Source organism: Aquarana catesbeiana, linkage group LG10 (genome assembly GCF_042186555.1).
Source record: "Aquarana catesbeiana isolate 2022-GZ linkage group LG10, ASM4218655v1, whole genome shotgun sequence".
Lineage (NCBI taxonomy): Eukaryota > Metazoa > Chordata > Amphibia > Anura > Ranidae > Aquarana > Aquarana catesbeiana.
The window spans coordinates 243947368-243966593 of NC_133333.1; the positions used below are offsets into that span (position 1 = coordinate 243947368).

Genomic DNA, 19226 nt, shown 5'->3' on the forward strand with positions numbered 1-19226 from the left:
ATCCGTGTTCTGTTCTGAGAGTAGTGACAGATCGTGTGTTCCTATAAGCTAGGAACCACGATCCGTCACTTCCGCTAGTCAGTCCACTCCCCCTTCAGTTAGAATCACCTCCCAGAGAACACAACCCCTTGATCGCTCCCTAGTGTTATCCCCTTCACTGCCAGTGACATTTTTACAGTAATCAATGCATTTTTATAGCACTGATCGCTGTATAAATGCCAACGGTCCCAAAAATGTGTCAAAATTGTCCGATGTGTCCGCCATAATGTCACGATAAAAATCGCAGATTGCCGCCATTACTAGTAAAAAAAAATAACAAAAATGCTATAAATCTATCCCCTATTTTGTAGACGCTATAACTTTTTCGCAAACCAATCAATATACGCTTATTGCAATTTTTTTTACCAAAAATATGTAGAAAAATACATATCGGCCTAAACTGAGAAAAAAATTAGCTTTTTTTTAAAAAAAATGGGGATATTTATTATAGCAAAAAGTACAAAATATTGTGTTTTTTTCAAAATCGTCGCTCTTTTTTTGTTTATAGCTTAAAAAAAAAAACCAATCAAATACCACCAAAAGAAAGCTCTATTTGTGGGAAAAAAAGGACGTCAATTTTGTTTGGGTGCAAAGTCGCACAACCGCACAATTGTCAGTTAAAGCGACGCAGTGCCAAATCGCAAAAAATGGCCTAGTCATTCAGCTGCCAAATCTTCCGGGGCTGAAGTGGTTAAACTGCTATTTTTTTTTAATGGTTTAAATAAAAAGTAATTTGCGTAAAACAAAAATTCCTTAATTTTCCAACATCCATTGTTAATCTCTGACTCTCGGTGCCTGACGTCTTATAGATGTTCTATAATAACATTATGAAACCCCACCCCCCGTATATAAGAAAAAGAGAAACCATACAACTAGATAAAACACTGGTCCTAATACAATAAAATGAAAAGAATGATGTCATTTCTTACCTTCCAATAGTATGTTTTCTATAGAAGTCATTTAAGGTAAGGGGCCAATTAGCAAGCGAGGGATGAAAAACTCAGATTTGATAGTGAAAGCTCATTAACTTTCTCTCTACACGATTCAGTAATTGTCTGACACTGCTGGGGGTGCATTCATAACCCTATTTAGCAAATCTTTTCCTTCAGTAAATGGGTACTGCAATTAGTCCATGTAATGTCAGTTGCGTAGGATATATTTATTTCTTGCAAAGTGACAAGGTAATACAAATGACAGGATATTGGGTCAAGGAACGGAATCGGATTTGCAATTGTGTTTCTTCTATTCTAACCCATCTCTACTAGTATTTTAGATTCTCATAGTTGCTGGCGGTTTATTTGATATGCTAACATTTTTATTTCATATTAGTCAGGATTTTAGGTGAGAAAATGTCACTGCTATCGTCACAAATAACAATGTCACTCCACCCTAAGTGATGACAGGAAATGTCGTTAGAGACACATAAGGATATAAGAATAAATAAAATATCTGTTTCTGGTTGGCAACAAGTAGGTAGGGCCATATTGAGTTGACCTATAACTAATCATTTTTAGGTATATTTTCTTTAACTAGATACCCGTATTTATCGGCGTATAACACGCACATTCATTTTAAGAGGGAAGTTTCAGGAAAAAACTTACATTTTAAAGAAGGAACTTTGAAGCAAAATAAGGGTCAGTGTCCATCTGCAGCCTCTCAAGTGCCATCAATGCAGCAGCCTCACCATTGCCATCAATGCAGCAGCCTCACCATTGCCATCAATGCAGCAGCCTCACCATTTCCATCAATGCAGCAGCCTCACCATTTCCATCAATGCAGCAGCCTCACCATTTCCATCAATGCAGTAGCCTCACCATTGCCATCAGTGCAGCAGCCTCGCCATTGCCATCAGTGCAGCCTGATCGATGCCCATCTGCAGCCTAGAGGGGACAGGGAGGGGGGCGGGACACACGCCGACCAATTTACATACAGTGAGAATCTCCTATGATAGACAGAACAGTGGTCCAACGGCGGCCCAGGAGACAGGACTTCTTATTACAGAGGCAGCCAAGTAAACAGGAGATTCTCACTGTATGTAATCTGACAGCACTCTTCCCACCCCCCCCCTCCCTGTCCCCTCCGAGGCTGCTAAAATTAAAGCATCGGCGTATAACACGCACACGCTCTTTGCACCCGATTTTCATGGTGAAAAAGTGAGTGTTATACGCCAATAAATACAGTATGTGTAGGCAGTCTAGAGGTGTTCTTAGTCTAGCATGGAACTCTGACTATGCCTAAGATTTGAGGGTTGTTGTAAGTGTATTTCCATTGTGCATAGACAGGTACAGGCAGGGCCGGGACAAGGGGTGGTCAGGAGGGGCGGCTGCCCTGGGCGCAATGGTTTATTGCAGGGATGGGGGCACCCTGTGCTGAGTTCCTTCTGTTACAAGGCTGACAGGAGTAGTGACAGTCAGCCCAAAGCTGGGAGCAGTGAGGAGTGAGCCGGGAGGAGGTGCAGGTTGTGCACCCCCTAAGCGGATCACCTAAGCTCACATATGATGAATAGGAAGGGGGGGGCACAGTTTGGAATCTTTGCCTTGGGCACTGGATGACCTTGTCCCGGCACTGGGTACAGGTTTTACATGGAATATATGGTGGTTTTGCACACATTTTTCTTATTTATTATACTCAGGCAGGGCTGTGGATAAGGGGGTAACACCGGTCCTCCTGTACGGGGCCCAGGCCAGCAGGAGGGGGCCCAGGTAACTGGGTGAATTGAATGTGAGCAGGGAGGGTGATCGGCACAGTGGAAAGCAAATTACTGGAATCGATCCTGCAGTCTCTGCAGCAGCTTAAAGCTGGCTTTCCTCCTCTCCCTCCCACCAGCTTTCAGCTGGGAGCCATACAGGGTTCCAGTAATTGCCCCCCCCCCCGCCACACTGATCATATTCCCTGTGCACCATACACTTCATTCTGCTGCCTAGGCCTCCCTGTGTGCCCCTCCCCCCACCACCACCACCAAAGTGCTGCTGCCTTCTGTCCTCTCCTTTCCACTGGCAGCTGCAAGCACACCATAGGATCCTTCCCGGATGGAGAGTGGGGAGAGGATTGGGTAAATATGTTACATTTACCAGCCCCTATCTTTTCTGAATAAACACAATGAGTGATCGGTACCAATCACTCACTGGGTTCATTCATAACTGAAGCATAGTAAACTGTGTTTTTTTTTTTTGGAGGGGGAGGGCTGTCAGGTTGGCTGTATGGGGCCCTGTGGTTTCTAAAGGCAGCCCTGTGCTTGGGACTCAAAGAAGACCACTTTGACATTTGATTTAGAAAATTATTAGCGCTCCCGTATCTTTTTTACAACAAGGTATTACTATCAGCTGTACTTAAAGCATACCTCCTTTCCTGCTAGCTAATTCTTTCTTTCTGTACACTGCCTGCGGTGCATGCACAATTCAATGTGCTCCCCCAGGACCTACGATAGATTGATTTCTGCTGTAAAGGAGCCTGTTTGTTTTCAGATCTACAGGAGTTATGACAGTGGTGGAGACTAAAACTGGAGAGTACAAAATGTGGTGCAGTTCTGAATAGAAACCAATCAACTTTCAAATTTTTTTTTTTGTCAAAGCTTAATTGAACAAGCTGAAGTTAGAAGCTGATTGGCTATCATGCACAGATGCACCAGATTTTGCAATCCCCAGTTTTAGTAAATCAACCCCAGTGATTCCTTTCATATCAGCAACCTAGTCCAAGGTTTCAATCAGACAAACTTCATCTGCTGGGCTGATCAGTTAACCCACAGTGCTCTGTGAATATTTTGTCGTGTGATTTACTTTTTGATAAAAACATATATTCAGCCGGGGGTGGCCAAAAGATTTGAGAATGCCACAAATATTAATTTTCACAAAGTTTGCTGCCTCCGTTTTTATGATGGCAATTTTCATATGCTCCAGAATGTTATGAAGATCGATCAGATGAATTGCAATTAATTGCAAAGTCCCTCTTTGCTATGAAAATGAACTTATTCCCATAAAAAAACATTTCCACTGCATTTGTGAAGAAGGCTTCAGGGCGCCCAAGAAAGTCCAGGACCGTCTCCTACAGTTGATTCAGCTGCGGGATCGGGGCACCACCAGTCAGGGCCGATCCTAGGGTCACAGACAGCTGGGTGCAGAAATATTTCTACTGCCCCCATGTGGGCTTGGTCGTCTTACTAACTCCTCCCCTTTACAAATGTTTCTATGGCAATGACTCAAACACAGAGATGCTCCCCTAAGAACTCTTTGTTACCCTGGGATCCTCCCATGATCTCTTAACAATAAAGCAAATACAGGAAGAGGGTACACTAATGAGACCTGGAGGGGAGTCTCTCTGATGCACACAGAGAGGGCTTCTGTTAGAGACGAGAGTCTGTTAGAAAGAGCCCCCAGGCATAGTACATGAGATGGTCAGAGACTGGAGACATGTTACAAGAGATGGTCAGAGACTGCAGACATGATACAAGAGATGGTCAGAGACTGCAGACATGATACAAGAGATGGTCAGAGACTGCAGACATAATACAAGAGATAGTCAGAGACTGCAGACATGATACAAGAGATGGTCAGAGACTGCAGACATGATACAAGAGATGGTCAGAGACTGCAGACATGATACAAGAGATGGTCAGAGACTGCAGACATGATACAAGAGATGGTCAGAGACTGCAGACATGATACAAGAGATGGTCAGAGACTGCAGACATAATACAAGAGATGGTCAGAGACTGCAGACATGATACAAGAGATGGTCAGAGACTGCAGACATAATACAAGAGATGGTCAGAGACTACAGTTCTTATGAACGTTAGTAGATAATGACTGATCGGCCCTCTCACCTGACCCAGCGATACAGCAACAATGGTTCCTCTGATCAGGAGTCAGCTCACTCTGAATTGCCTGTGGCGACTCTGTTGGGTAGAGCCCAGATCTGTATTCTGGCAATGACTCCATTCCTTTCTCCGCCAGGGATGGCGCTAGGCTGTGTGGCTTTCCCTCTGGTGGCACAGGGCAGCAGGGTTCTCTCTCTGATGGTGTTCCCTCTGCATTATCCTTTCCCTCTGGAGTCCTGGGTGTACTTCCCTGAAAGCTTTCCAGTGCACCCGGCTCTCTTTCTCTCCCATTCAGCTGAGCATGCTGTGTGGGCTGCAGTTTCCGTGTTACAGTGGGGCTGCCAGTCCTCGGGACTACATGTCCCACAATCCTCTGCCATCAGTCAGGATGTGGCCCAGAAGTTGATGACAACATGCCAGTGGTTATTGCAGAGGTCTTGAGAAAGAAGGGTCAACACTGCAAATATTGACTCTTTGCGTGAACTTCATGTCATTGTCAATAAAAGCCTTTGACACTTATGAAATGCTTGTAATTATCCTTCAGTATACCATAGTAACATCTGACAAAAAGATCTAAAAACACTGAAGCAGCAGACTTTGTGAAAATTAATATTTATGTAATTCTCAAAACTTTTGGCCAAGGCTGTACAATAAAAATAGATATAAAACGACATTTTAAAAATTATGTAAGTATGACTCCATCATCCAGCATGTGAGGAAATTATAGTGTCACGTGATAACCTGGTACATAGCATGGCACTCATATGGGAAAATAGAAATGCTACTATATTCTGAAACAAGTGTAGTGTTGTGTCAAATTTTTGAAGGACATGTTTACTATGTTTATTTTTTCCTCCTGATTTCAATATGGATTGGGGTTGATTTATTAAAACTGGAAAGTGCAAAATCTGGTGCAGCTGTGCATGGCAGCCATTCAGTTCTACCTTCAGCTTGTTAATTAAGCTTTGAGAAAAAAAGCTGGAAGCTGATTGGTTTCTATGCAGAGCTGCACCAGATTATGCACTCTCAAGTTTTAGTAAATGAACCCCATTGCATAGTGGCTTTTGTGTTTACCTTCAAAAATAGAAGATTTTGGAGGTTATAAATGATGTCTTTCGTCATCTCACATACAGTACAGTATGATTCCTTGCTTAGTTATATAGTTGTTGACTGACTGATGTCTATATTGTGTCCAAACAGGCAAACTGAAAGGGCCAGTTTCCTCCCAGCCTCCACCCCTGAGGTACTCAGAGATGGAGGCCCCCTTGGTGTGCTTGGATGAGGAGTTTGAAGATGTGAGGTCTTACTCTGAGGACAGAGAAGAGAAGTCAAGGAGTATCTACTTGTCACCCTCTCGACATCTGGAGGATGCCTCCCTCTCCGAGCTAGAGAACTTCAGCTCTGAAATAATCAGCTTCAAATCCATGGAAGACCTCGTCAATGAGTTTGATGAGAAGCTAAATGTTTGCTTTCGAAATTACAATGCCAAAACGGAAAACTTGGCCCCAGTAAAGAATCATCTGCAGATCCAAGAAGAGGAGGAACGGCTGCGGGACGAGGAGTAAGTAATATCAGTTTTCACTGTTGTCCTTTTGATATACCTGATGGCTAGTGACATAGCTGAAAACTCAGCGGACCTCTTTTACTAACATATCAAAAGTAGGGTCAGATTGTATTACCCTCAAATTTAAACCAAGTCCATACAAACTAATCAATGCGAAGGCAGATCTTCACGTCACCCCTTTATTCATGGATGCAAAGTCATTAACAATGTAATAACACAAGATAGTGGTGCTGCTGCTCTCCATGACACCCACTGGATGGAGGGAGGATCTTGAAATGACACAAAGGAGAGAGCGCAATCCACCCTAGTGAAATCCCATTTATTGAGATTAGTTAAAAATAGACATAATGCAATTCACTTACATGATGGTGTAAAAAATGAGGCATGTGTCATAAAAGGGGACTTGATAAAGGACGCTACGCCTCCGGAATGCGTAGTCTTGGCAACCATTACGCGCGTTCCCGGTCTGGTTCCTGGTGTTGTGGAGGTCCGGGGGCACGGTTGTAGTCCACACACGCTCAAGCTCCCATTGGGTGGAGAAGCAGCGCAACCAGGAAACTACAACTCCTGGATCTTGGAGGCAGGCAGAGGCAGGGCGTGCCAGGGAGTCGGGACCCATGTGACTGGCTTGGGCTGCAACTTTACTTAATCCCCGTGACAGGAGCATGCCCTGCCTCTGCCTGCCTAAGATCCAGGAGTTGTAGTTTCCTGGTTGCACTGCCTCTCCACCCAATGGGAGCTTGCATGCGTGCGGACTGCAACCATGCCCCCAGGCGACTTCCTCCAAGAAAAAAAAAAAATTGCCATCAAAGGCAGCCACTGTGCCCATCAACTGCGGCCACTGTGCCATCAAACGCAGCCACTGTGCCATTTTAAATGCTCCCACTGTGCCCCATCAAATGCTCCCACTGTGCCCCATCAAATGCTCCCACTGTGCCCCATCAAATGCTCCCACTGTGCCCTATCAAATGTTGCCAGTGTGCTCCCCGCCCGCCGTCTGCACTTACCCTGTCTTGGCGGGACAGCTCCTTGATGCTCCTCAATGTCTTCTCCCATCCCCTCTTCCCATCCTCTGCTATGATTGGACACCTGATCACAGTGCCTGTCATTTCAGTCAATCAGGTGACGGGTAACAAATCCGAGCACCTGATTAGCAGAGAGGCGGTTTAGTGTTAGGAAAGTGAATATTCATTTGTTTTTCTAACGCAGCTGAGGTCACCTTTTTTGATGCCTATTAGAGCCTATGGCTCTAATCAGGTGCTTCAAAAACACCCCTCCCGGCGCTGTAATTCCAGTGCCAGAAAAGGGGCCGGGCCCCTGAATAGGGGGTGGCAGCGGTGGCCATAGATAGATTCATGCAATGCATGAATCTATCTATTGATGCTAACGGGGGTGGCAGGAGAGAGGGGGCGGTGCCCGTGCGCCCTTATGGTCGCACCGCCACTGGTTCAGAGCATTGGCTGTTGTGTTCAGTTCGGAATCCATGGTTAGATGTGTAACTTGCACGCTGGGACTTCTAGTTCTTTTGCAACTGGTTAAATACAAGTTGTCTTTGAAGTATTTTCCAAATTGTGTCTTTGCGGGTGCCCAGGGCCTTTGTCCTGGCAGATTAAGCTGTTTTGTATCTAAGCTGCTGGCAGTGCACTGTGTCTGTGGCGCAAACATCTGCCATGCTTTTCTAATTATTATATTTAATGAATGGGGAATCGACTACAACAACAAGAGCATCTGCCTGCGTATTTGCTACTGTCAGAGCTGTATTGACCATTGGGCACCGGTTAGCCTGTTTCTGGGATAGAACAACTATAATATTTACAGTTTGCTTTGCACACTTGGAAGTTGCAGAAGCATGCAGCCATGTTTTTTTCTGCAAACTCTTGATGGATGTTTAGTATTATGATAGTGGCCTGCTTATTTAAAACCTTATACCTTAATAAATATGCAGAGTGGCTACAGACAAAACTGGTAGATCTTATAAGAAGGAGCATCATCAACCACGCTCTTTCTAACAGGCTTCACGTAAATTTTTTATAAGGTTTCAGTAGTCTATAATGGTAGGACTACAATATATACATTTCTAAACATAACCATCCTGGGCATCCTGGGCTTGCATTAGATAAATTAGCTGATTTCCTCAAACTAGACATCCATAATCTTTGGTGACCCGTGCCCACATCTACTATTCCATCATTATGACTCACAAGAGTTTTTGTCCTTCATGGGAAAATTTTTTTTTTTAACTTCCAGGTTGAGACCTGCTCTGATCTTTTTTTTTTTCTTTATCTTTTAAAGTTGTGTGTCTGTTACTGTAACTAATATGTACTCTTTACTGCAAGCCTATGGCTACTCAAATCCCATTCCCATTCAAATCCCATTCTCTCCCACATTCTCTCCCATGAGGATACAGATAGGCACAGTGAGGCTGCATTGTTGGCACAGTGAGGCTGCAGATGGGCACAGTGAGGCTGCAGATGGGCACTGATGAGGATACAGATGGGCACAGTGAGGCTGCAGATGGGCATAGTGAGGATACAGATGGGCACAGTGAGGCCGCATTGTTGGCACAGTGAGGCTGCTTTGTTGACACTAATGAGGCTGCAGATAGGCACAGTGAGGCTGCATTGATGGCTCAGTGAGGCTGCATTGATGGGCACTGACGAGCCTGGATTGTTGGCACAGTGAGGCTGCTTTGTTGACGCTAATGAGGCTGCAGATGGGCACAGTGAGGCTGCATTGATGGCTCAGTGAGGCTGCATTGATGGCTCAGTGAGGCTGCATTGATGGGCACTGACGAGCCTGCGTTGTTGGCACAGTGAGGCTGCAGATGGCCACAGTGAGGATGCAGTGTTGGCACTGATGAGGCTCCAAATGGGCACAGTGAGGCTGCATTGTTGGCAATGATGAGGCTGCAGATGGACACAATGAGGCTGCATATTATTTGCTTAGGCCCTATGGGTCATTTCTCCTTCTCTCATGTCCCTGTTTTATTTCGATTAAACATTTTTGTGAAAAAAAAGCAAAGAAAAAAAAAACAGAACTGGTTCACCAGATACCGCGGGTAAAATAAGCATTGAACACGTCACCATTTTTCTAGGTAAATATATTTCTAAAGGTGCTATTGACATGAAATTTTCCCCACATGTCGGTAACGACCCATACAATCCATACATACAAAGACACCAAAACAAATACGTTCAGAAATAAAGTTCTGTGTAATAAAATGGAATGACACAGGGAAAACGTATTGAACACGCTAACTGAAATCAATTTAATACTTCATACAAAATCCTTTGTTGCTAATGACAGCTTCAAGACGCCTCCTGTATGGAGAAACTAGTCACATGCGTTGCTCAGGGGTGAGTTTGGCCCGTTCTTGCACACAAACAGTCTTCAAATCTTGGAGGTTCCGTGGGCCTCTTCTATGAACTCTGAGCTCTAGTTCTTTCCATAGATTTTCTGTTGGATTTTCCTTCTTTAAAACCAACTGAGAGTTTCCTTGGCTTTGTGTTTGGGATCACATTTTTCCATTCATCCTTCCTTCAATGATTAGACGTTTGCCAGTACTGTATGCTGAAAAAAACAGTCCTACACCATGATGTTCCCACCTCCAAACTTCACTGTAGGTATGGGGGTGTTTTTGGGGTGATGTGCCATTTGACCTCCAAACATGGTGTCTATTATAGCATCCAGCTAGTTCAAACTTGGTCTCATCTGACCAGACTATATTCTCACAGCTTTTTACAGGCTTGTCTAAATGTTGTGCACCAAACTTTAAACGAGCTTCAACATGCTTTTTCTTCAGCAATGGAGTCTTGTGTGGTGAGCGTGCATACAGAAATGATGTTCTTTCCACTTCGGGATTATGGCCCCAGCACTGCTCACTGGAACATTCAGATGTTTAGAAACTCTTCTGTATCCAATGCCACGAGTATGTTTTGCAACAATAAGGTTTGCGAAGGTCTTGAGGGAGCTTTTACCCATCATGAGATGTTTCTTGTGTGACACCTCGGTAATGAGACACCTTTTTATAGGCCATCAGGTGAGATTGAACCAACTGATATTAATTTGCACTGGCAAACCCTGCTGTATAAATAAAAGAAAGAAAACATAAAGAAAAAAAATGAATGAAACCATCACCTCACTGCTTTAATCGTCTCTCCTGAGCATCTTAAAGTAAAATAGTTCTAAGAGTGAGCAGTGCCAGATTCTGGCTGACCAGAGTAACCCAAGGCCACCGTCGTGGTAGGAGTTCAGACTGCCAAATGCCAGGACAGATGCTCTTCTCTGCACAGCATTCTGGCCTGTGGTCCTTGCTACAGTGCTTGGGGATCGGTGACGCTGGATGTATGCCCACCAGCCAGTTTCCCTTCTGCACCATTGATATTTCCATGGAAACCATTGCTCAGCCACTCTTGTCAGGCTGACTTTTATGTAGCTGTAAAATTACTAGGTCAGGGCCCGGTCTCCAAACCTCGTGTAGTCTATGCAGCTGTTAGATTGTGTTTTTCTTGGCAGGGTTCTGCTTAGGCTGCCAGGGCTTGTGTTAGATAAATTAGCTGATTTCCTCAATCCAGACATCCATAATCCTAGGCGACCCTGACCCGTGCCCACATCTACTATTGCATCATTACGACTCACAAGAATTTTTGTCCTTCATGGGAAGAGGTTTTTTTTTTTTTTTCTTCCAGGTTGAGACCTGCTCTGGTCTTTTTTTCCTTAATCCTTCATATTTTTGCGACTGTTTGTCACTTATATGTACAGTAAAACCTTGGATTGAGAGTAACTTGGTTTGAGAGCGTTTTACAAGACAAGCAAAATTTTTTTAATACATTTTGACTTGATATACTGTACAAGCGATGTCTTGATATAGAAGTAGCATCATGTCACAACTAAGTATAAAAGAGAAGAGAGGCGCCTCTAAGTGTAGCAATATGGTCATATTTAATGAAGGTACAACATTTAGCAACATATTGCTACACTTAGATTCGTCTCTCTTCTCTTTTATACTCTGGAGCTCCTGCTGGATTTTGCTTCTAATCCACTTGTGGAGGCTTCCATTTGTGGATGGACATTTTATGGTTACACAACCACAATTGCTATAATCTTTTTATATGGACTATAAACTGAAGGACTTATCAATAAATGGTTGTGGAACGAATCATTTGAGTTTCAATTATTTCTTATGGGGAAATTTGCTTTGATATACAAGTGCTTTGGATTACAAGCATGTTTCCAGAACGAAATATGCTCACAATCCAGGGTTTTACTGTACTCTTTACTGCAAGCCTATAGCTACTCAAATCCCATTCTCTCCCACATTAGCACTCCTTTCCATGGTTCCTGGACCCCTTTGGTCGGCAACAAAAGAGGTCCTCAGGCAACTGAACTTGATTCCATCAGAGACCTGGAACATCTGCTGTGGCATGAAAATCAACAACTTATGCCCCGTACACACGGTCGGACTTTGTTCGGACATTCCGACAACAAAATCCTAAGATTTTTTCCGACGGATGTTGGCTCAAACTTGTCTTGCATACACAGGGTCACACAAAGTTGTCAGAAAATCTGATCGTTCTAAACGCGGTGACGTAAAACACGTACGTCGGGACTATAAACGGGGCGGTGGCCAATAGCTTTCATCTCTTTATTTATTCTGAGCATGCGTGGCACTTTGTCCTTCGGATTTGTGTACACACGATCGGAATTTCCAACAACGGATTTTGTTGTCGGAAAATTTTATAGCCTGCTCTCAAACTTTGTGTGTCGGAAAATCCGATGGAAAATGTGTGATGGAGCCCACACACGGTCGGAAATTCCGACAACAAGGTCCTATCACACATTTTCGGTCGGAAAATCCGATCGTGTGTACGGGGCATAAGGATAAGGCGCAAGGCCAATGGTCTATTGGGATTGGGAAGCAACATGAATATGAGCAGAGCAACTATCTGGTTATAGAATCAGAATCATGGCTCATTAGTCTAATAATATATAAAAGAAAATTCATGTAGAACAAATGGAAACAGTCTATAGACGATGAAGAAATAGGAAGGAAACAATCTAACACGAATGGCAGCTTCTATAGAGGACCTGAAGTGGGTTTCAAGTTGATATATGTAGATAAGGAAAAAGAAGCGCCTCTAAGTGTAAACGGTAAAAATATTTATTACAACCACCACCCCCAACAAAAAAAAACACCAAAAAATAAATGAATAAAAAAATAAAATATTTATTACTCAAATCAGACAATTGCCAACTCGCGTTCCATAAGTGTAAAGCAGGCATGTACAGTAAGAGAAGTGTCTCAGGAAAGTAAGGAAAGGCAGGAAAATGTCAGGGATGAACAGTTCAGTAAAACTTGGACCTCTTGGTCTATATTCCGCTACTCATCTCCATTTCAGGATTGGATCAAGGAAGTTATTCCTCGATCCTTTTCTTTCCTAACTTTCTTGTCCTCTCTTCCCTTGATAAGAGCCAAACATCTTAAATGCTCACATATCCTCCCTTTACTAGTAGACAAGCCTTCTAATTGCAATGTGTTGCTTGATTGTCACTTCTTTACCCAGAGAAGGTAACAATTCGACTAATGTAGTTGGGTTGTTGCCTTCCCAGCTCCTATCTAGATGATCTGAGACAGTAACGCTTTTTCTTCATTGTATTTTTGCTCGTCACTACTAGAATCTGAGTTTTTGTACAGGATTTTCGATGTTTATAACATACCATCTTGGATGACTTGAACCTTACACCCTTTGTACTTTTTCTATTCTTTGTATCTGTACTCCCTTTTTATAAAAAAACTTAAACTAAGATTGAACTAAAAACAAGTTATATGCACTATGCTTACAGACTATACAATGGAATACTTTAGACGATTCTGATGCTGACATACTCTGTATGGACCGAAAAAAAATTGCAGCCAATAAATGGTGGCTGTTGGGACCAGTGGATGGGTTGTCAGGGATTGACAGTGCTCTCTCCTGAAGATGGTCTTCCATGCTTCTAAAACATGCAGTGTCCAGTAGATGAACATACTGGGTGGAGGTACAATCCTGATGGAACAACAACCCTCCTACTTATGTAACTTTACTGGACTTTCAAATTTATTTTTACCTTTATTTTATTTATTTGTATTCTTCTCTCATTGGACTGGTGAGGGGTGCAAGGAGATAATGTGACCTTTTAGAAATTGTTCATTGAAATATTTAGCAGGAATTGGGTTTTTGAATGTTTACCCCTCCCTGCCCCCCCGCTTGTGGCCTTTTTACTGGGTGTTAATTCTGGCAGGTGGGGTGGACATCCTGATCATGTGATCACTGTGACTGACTGTCACAGTGGTCACATAATCGGGAGCCTGTCCAGTGGGCTCTTGATCACACACAGAAATCAGGAGCTGTTTGTGACAGCTCCATCACTGTGCTGGGAGTGTGCATTCTTGGCACAGAAACCTCAGCCACTGTGAACACATAGTGCCCTTTCACACTGGGGCGGGGGCGGCGTCGGCGGTAAAGCGCCGCTATTATAAGCGGCACTTTACCGTCAGTATTCGGCCACTAGCGGGGCGGTTTTACCCCCTGCTAGCAGCCGAGAAGGGGTTAAATACCACCGCAAAGCGCCTCTGCAGCGGTATAGCCGCGCTGTAGCATTGATTTCAATGGGCAGGAGCGGTGAAGGAGCAGTATACACTCCGCTCCTTCACTGCTCCAAAGATGCTGCTAGCAGGACTTTTTTTTCCCGTCCTGCTAGCGCATCGCTCCAGTGTGAAAGCCCTCGGGGCTATCACACTGGAGACAAAGCAGCGCCACTTTTGGGTCGGTTTGCAGGCGCTATTATTAGCGCAATAGCGCCTGCAAATCGCCCCAGTGTGAAAGGGCCCATATGTGCATAGTACGCGCTAGGGCACACTCTCCCTGCCACTGGGCTTATGTGTTATGTGGTAGGCAACAGGTTAATGCTGCTAAAGCTAAACTTTGGGCAAAAAACTTTCTTTTAAATATATTCCTTAATAGCCACAGAGGATATATAGCCACTTTGTATGCACCAAATGCCTTTGCAAACTCAGGCATTACCTTGTAAAGTATTTGCCATATCATCAGTGTTTGTACATGTGGAAGGCACCCAGCAGCTCCACTCACAGAGAACTACAGGAGGGGGCGGAGACAAGACCAGTCACCCTGCACAAGGAGAGAGAGCAGCAGTGACCGGTCTTTATTACAGGAAGTCTCACACTGGATTGCTGCATAGATCTGGATGAAATACACAAAGCTCACCGAGATTCAAGGAAGAAAATATATGACTTGGGGTTGCCAAGTCACCAATATAGAGGACTGTCCAAAGATTCAGCCTGAATAACAGTAGAAACTTTATGAGCATGGAATAATATTTATAAATGGGATGATATTTATAAAAATATGAAATGGTGGTATAACTGTCCTTTAATGCCACTTTCAGGTACAAATTATTTCCTGCTGGAGAAAGAGACTAAGGCTTTTAAAAGTGGACAACTTTAGATTGTGTAGCAAGGTCCTGGACCTCCAAAGGCCTAATGATGACCTCTAGGGTCAGGGATAGCTGACATCCGTCTATGTAGAGTGGGTTACAAGGCATGGTGGGTGTGATGCAAGATGGAGTGGAGGGTGCCAGACACTTTTTGAATGCAAAAGATTTATTGTCTCTTAACAGTTTTGTGGGAGAGAGGGTTAGGGCCAGGACACCCTTAAGTAGATGCAATGATAATTGGCAGACTCTGAGACTTTTATAGGTAGACAGCTATACAGGGGAAGGCCTCCAGCCGAACACTACTTCTGTATAGGTAGGACCGCTGTCTCTTATGGCAACAAATCTTGTAACAGTCACTAACAGTAATTGTACTTGACTATTGGCAACACAGAATAGTTCTTCTCTTTACACTAAGGTCTCTCACTGTAGACTTTTACTCACTGAGCTCCCAGTCTCTTGCCTTCCAGATCCAATCACCACTGAATCTCCTGAGCTTTTCCACAGCTAGCATGCTGTATGCTCCTCAAGTGTCAACCCTGCTATCCTGCTGGGTCCCTAGCTTGGCACTTTATAAATCCCCAAGCGCCCCCCCTGCTGTCCTGCTGGGTTCCTTGCTTGGCACCTGCTGAAGCGTTCCCCACTTCTTCACCATCCCTGGCTGGTGAAAAGACTGCTCGGTTACTTGCTCCAGCCTACTTACTGTAGTCTCCGGTAACAAGGTGGAAGATCCCTTAGTGGCGTCAGCTTCCCCTCTACCTCCGACCACAACTGGTTCCCCGTCCAGCTGAACCTTCACAACTCGGTTGGACTCCAATCCTGCAGTCCCAACCCTACGCTGCTTCTCGTACTTCTGGATAGGCCTCAGGCAGCCTAGCAGCCAGGTGTCATCGGGATAGGCCTCTGGCTTGGCCTAGCAACCCAGGGCGACATAACACACGTCCACCCAGACAGCCGTCCAGGTGGCACAGAACCCCGATCACCTGACTCCACCCAAATAAATAGGCTCTCCCAGCAGGCCAAGGGACCAAAGAAACCCCCGGCCAATTGGCTGAGACACCCCATCCATCCATAGTCTGACCTTGCTTTACCCTTGTCAATCTAATGCCACCAGCAAGTGCCACCTAGTGACAGAAGAGAAAAGGTAGAAAAAGCAATCTAGAGTTAGAGAGGAATCAGTGGATCTTCTAACAATCAGCCAGGATGATTAATACCTGACAAACTAAATTTATTAGCAACCCTGTCTAAACACCAGGGTGCTACAATTGTTTGAGATTAAAGGGTGTTTTAAAGGAGACTGGTCTATACCCCCTTACAAGTGAGATCTAGATATGGATCCTTACTTTGGGATGTTTGGAGCTATAGGCAAGTTCAGCACTTTGTGGCCCCACTGCCAAGGCCTCTTTACTCAATGTGTGAGCTCAAACCAATGGAAAAGCTCATTGAACCAAATGGAACACCAAAGCATGGTATTTCTAATCTTTATAGAATGTTGGTGTTGTTTTTGGATCCAGGATGTCCATATTTTTTAAATGGGTGGGAATTAGCAAGGTCAGTTAGGAAGATAAGCCTAGGAGGACCAATAAGTATTTAAAAATCAGGGGTTATCTTTCTATCTTCTTGTTCCGTTTTAAAGGGAATGAACAGTGTGGTTATGATAAAAGATTAGGTTTTTTTTTAAATGCACCTTCTTGTATATCCTTTTGTTGTATTTCCTTTTGTGTTATGTCCGAATTGTTTTTTGTTATTACAAAATTTGTTAAAACATAGAAAAAGGATTATGCCCAACAAAAAGACATTAAAACCACTCTATATTAGGTAAAATTTTTTTTTTTTTTTGTAATTTGATTTTCAATATTCTCTTATAGATGATTTTGCTCTTTAAAACACTCCTGAGGAAGCAGTCAATGCTGCGAAACATGTTGAGAAGATATGGATATAATCTGTTGTGATAGACCATAAGAACCTTTATTTGGTATCACGCTGTAATTATCCACCTAAAAGAAAGTGGTTTTAATGCCTTTGTGTTGGGCATAATCCTTTTTGTATGTTTTAACTAATTTTGTAATAATAAAAAACAATTTTAGAGTACTTTTTGCGTTGTTATCCATGTAAGTACCATGAAAGTCCACGCAGCCTCCCAACTTCAATTTTTTGAATAACAATTCTAGGACAAAGGTATGTTTTAAGCAGTATATTATTTAATGGCACTATATTAATGTTATCTGTAATGCATTTGAAATAAATAATAAAAAGGTAAAAAAAAGAAGAAATACACAAAGCACACCAAGACTCAAGGAAGAATGTATAAGACTCTTACATACCTCCCAACTTTCTGAGATGGAAACGAGGGACATCTTTTAGCAAGTATGTAGACATAGCACACACCCCCGTAAAGGAGAATTATATATAAAAAAATATTGGCTAAACCCACAAGTGCATTTTTTTTTACCACTACTATTCTTTTATACTGGCTTTGGAAATTACCAAATGCAGCAATCTGGAAATGGGATGAAAGGTTTAGCACTGGGAAACACTTTTTGAAAGATAAATACTGCATTTTATATACAACTATACTGAGCAAAATTATAAACTCAACACTTTTATATTTGCCCCTATTTATCATGAGCTGAACTCAAAGTTCTACAACTTTTTCTATGTACACAAAAGGCCTATTTCTCTCAAATATTGTCCACGAATCTGTCTAAATCTGTGTTAGTGAGCACTTCTCCTTTGCTGAGATAATCCATCCACCTCACAGGTGTGGCATATCAAGAGGCTGATCAGACAGCATGATTATTGCACAGGTGTGCCTTAGTGCCGGTTCACACAGGGGCGGCACGACTTGCAGGTCGCCTCAGCGAGGCGACCTGCAAACGACTTCCGAGGCGACTTGCAAAACGACTTCTGCATAGAAGTCTATGCAAGTCGCCTCAAGTCGCCCCCAAAGTAGTACAGGAACCTTTTTCTAAGTCGGAGCGACTTGCGTCGCTCCTATTAGAACGGTTCCGTAGCACAGAACGGGAGGCGACTTGTCAGGCGACTAGGTCGCCTGACAAGTCGCCCCTGTGTGAACCGAGCTTTAGGCTGGCCACAATAAAATGTGCAGTTTTACTGTATTGGGGGGGGGGGGTCCGAAAACCAGTCAGTATCTGTTGTGACCACCATTTGCCTCATGCAGTGCAGCACATCTGCTTTGCATAGAGCTGATCAGGTTGTTGATTGTGGCCTGTGGAATGTTGGACCATTCCTCTTCAATGGCTGTGCGAAGTTGCTGGATATTGGCAGGAACTGGAACATACTGTCGTATACGCCGATCCAGAGCATCCCAAACATGAGTGACATGTCCGGTGAGTATGCTGGCCATGCAAGAACTGGGATGTTTTCAACTTCCAGGAATTGTGTACAGATCCTTGCAACATGGGGTCGTGCATTATCATGCTGCAACATGAGGTGGTGGTCGTGGATGAATGGCACAACAATGGGCCTCAGGATCTCGTCTCTGTGCATTCAAAATGCCATCAATGAAATGCTCCTGTGTTCGTTGTCCATAGCATATGCCTGCCCATACCATAAGCCCACCGCCAACAGGGGCCACATGATCCACAACGTTGACATCAGCAAACCGCTCACCCACACAAGGCCATACACGCTGTCTGCCATCTGCCCTGTACAGTGAAAAACAGGATTAATCTGTGAAGAGAATACTTCTTCAAAGTGCCAGATGCCATCAAGTGTGAGTATTTGCCCACTCAAGTCAGTTACGACAACAAACTGCAGCATAGGTGTGCGCAGCCTATTGCATTAGGGTGTGCATCTCAAAGCTCCAACACATATGCGTTTGACATATTTACCAGCCTCTTCCCCGTTCTCCATCCTGAAACAATGGGAGGAAGGGGAAGCCAGGGAGCACATGGGAGACCCAGGCAACAGAAGGAAGAGGATCAGGGAAATGAGGGGTGGTGGGGGTGGCATATATTAGTACCAATCCCCTATATTTTCCTCCTGTGGCAGCTGAATGTTGACAAAAGGGAGAGGAGAAGGCTACTTTCAGCTGCTGCAGGAGGAAAGTACAGATCGGTTCCACTAAATTCCACCCGCGCCACTTCTCCTGTCCAGGTTCTGAGGGTCGGCAAGGAAGGGTTGTGGTTTACCTGTCACCTGCCCACCATTGACAGGTTGCCAACCCCAGGATTAGGGTGTGCCCAGACACACCTGGCACACCCCTTGCGCACGCCTATGAACTGCAGTCAGGTGGAGACCCCGATGAGGACGACGAGCATGCAGATGAACTTCCCTGAGACGGTTTCTGACAGTTTG

General features: G+C 44.0%; 1 protein-coding gene across 5 annotated transcripts in view; it reads left to right on the plus strand.

Moving 5' to 3' along the window:
• The window catches only part of FEZ1 (fasciculation and elongation protein zeta 1), a 107009-nt gene that overhangs the window by 25944 nt on the left and 61839 nt on the right, over positions 1 to 19226 (plus strand). For all 5 annotated transcript variants that reach the window (XM_073603567.1, XM_073603568.1, XM_073603569.1 and 2 more), the window contains exon 2: positions 6053 to 6413. In XM_073603567.1, the coding sequence (XP_073459668.1) occupies positions 6106 to 6413 (308 nt within the window). In that variant the 5' untranslated portion in view covers positions 6053 to 6105. The remainder of the gene's footprint in view (positions 1 to 6052; positions 6414 to 19226) is intronic.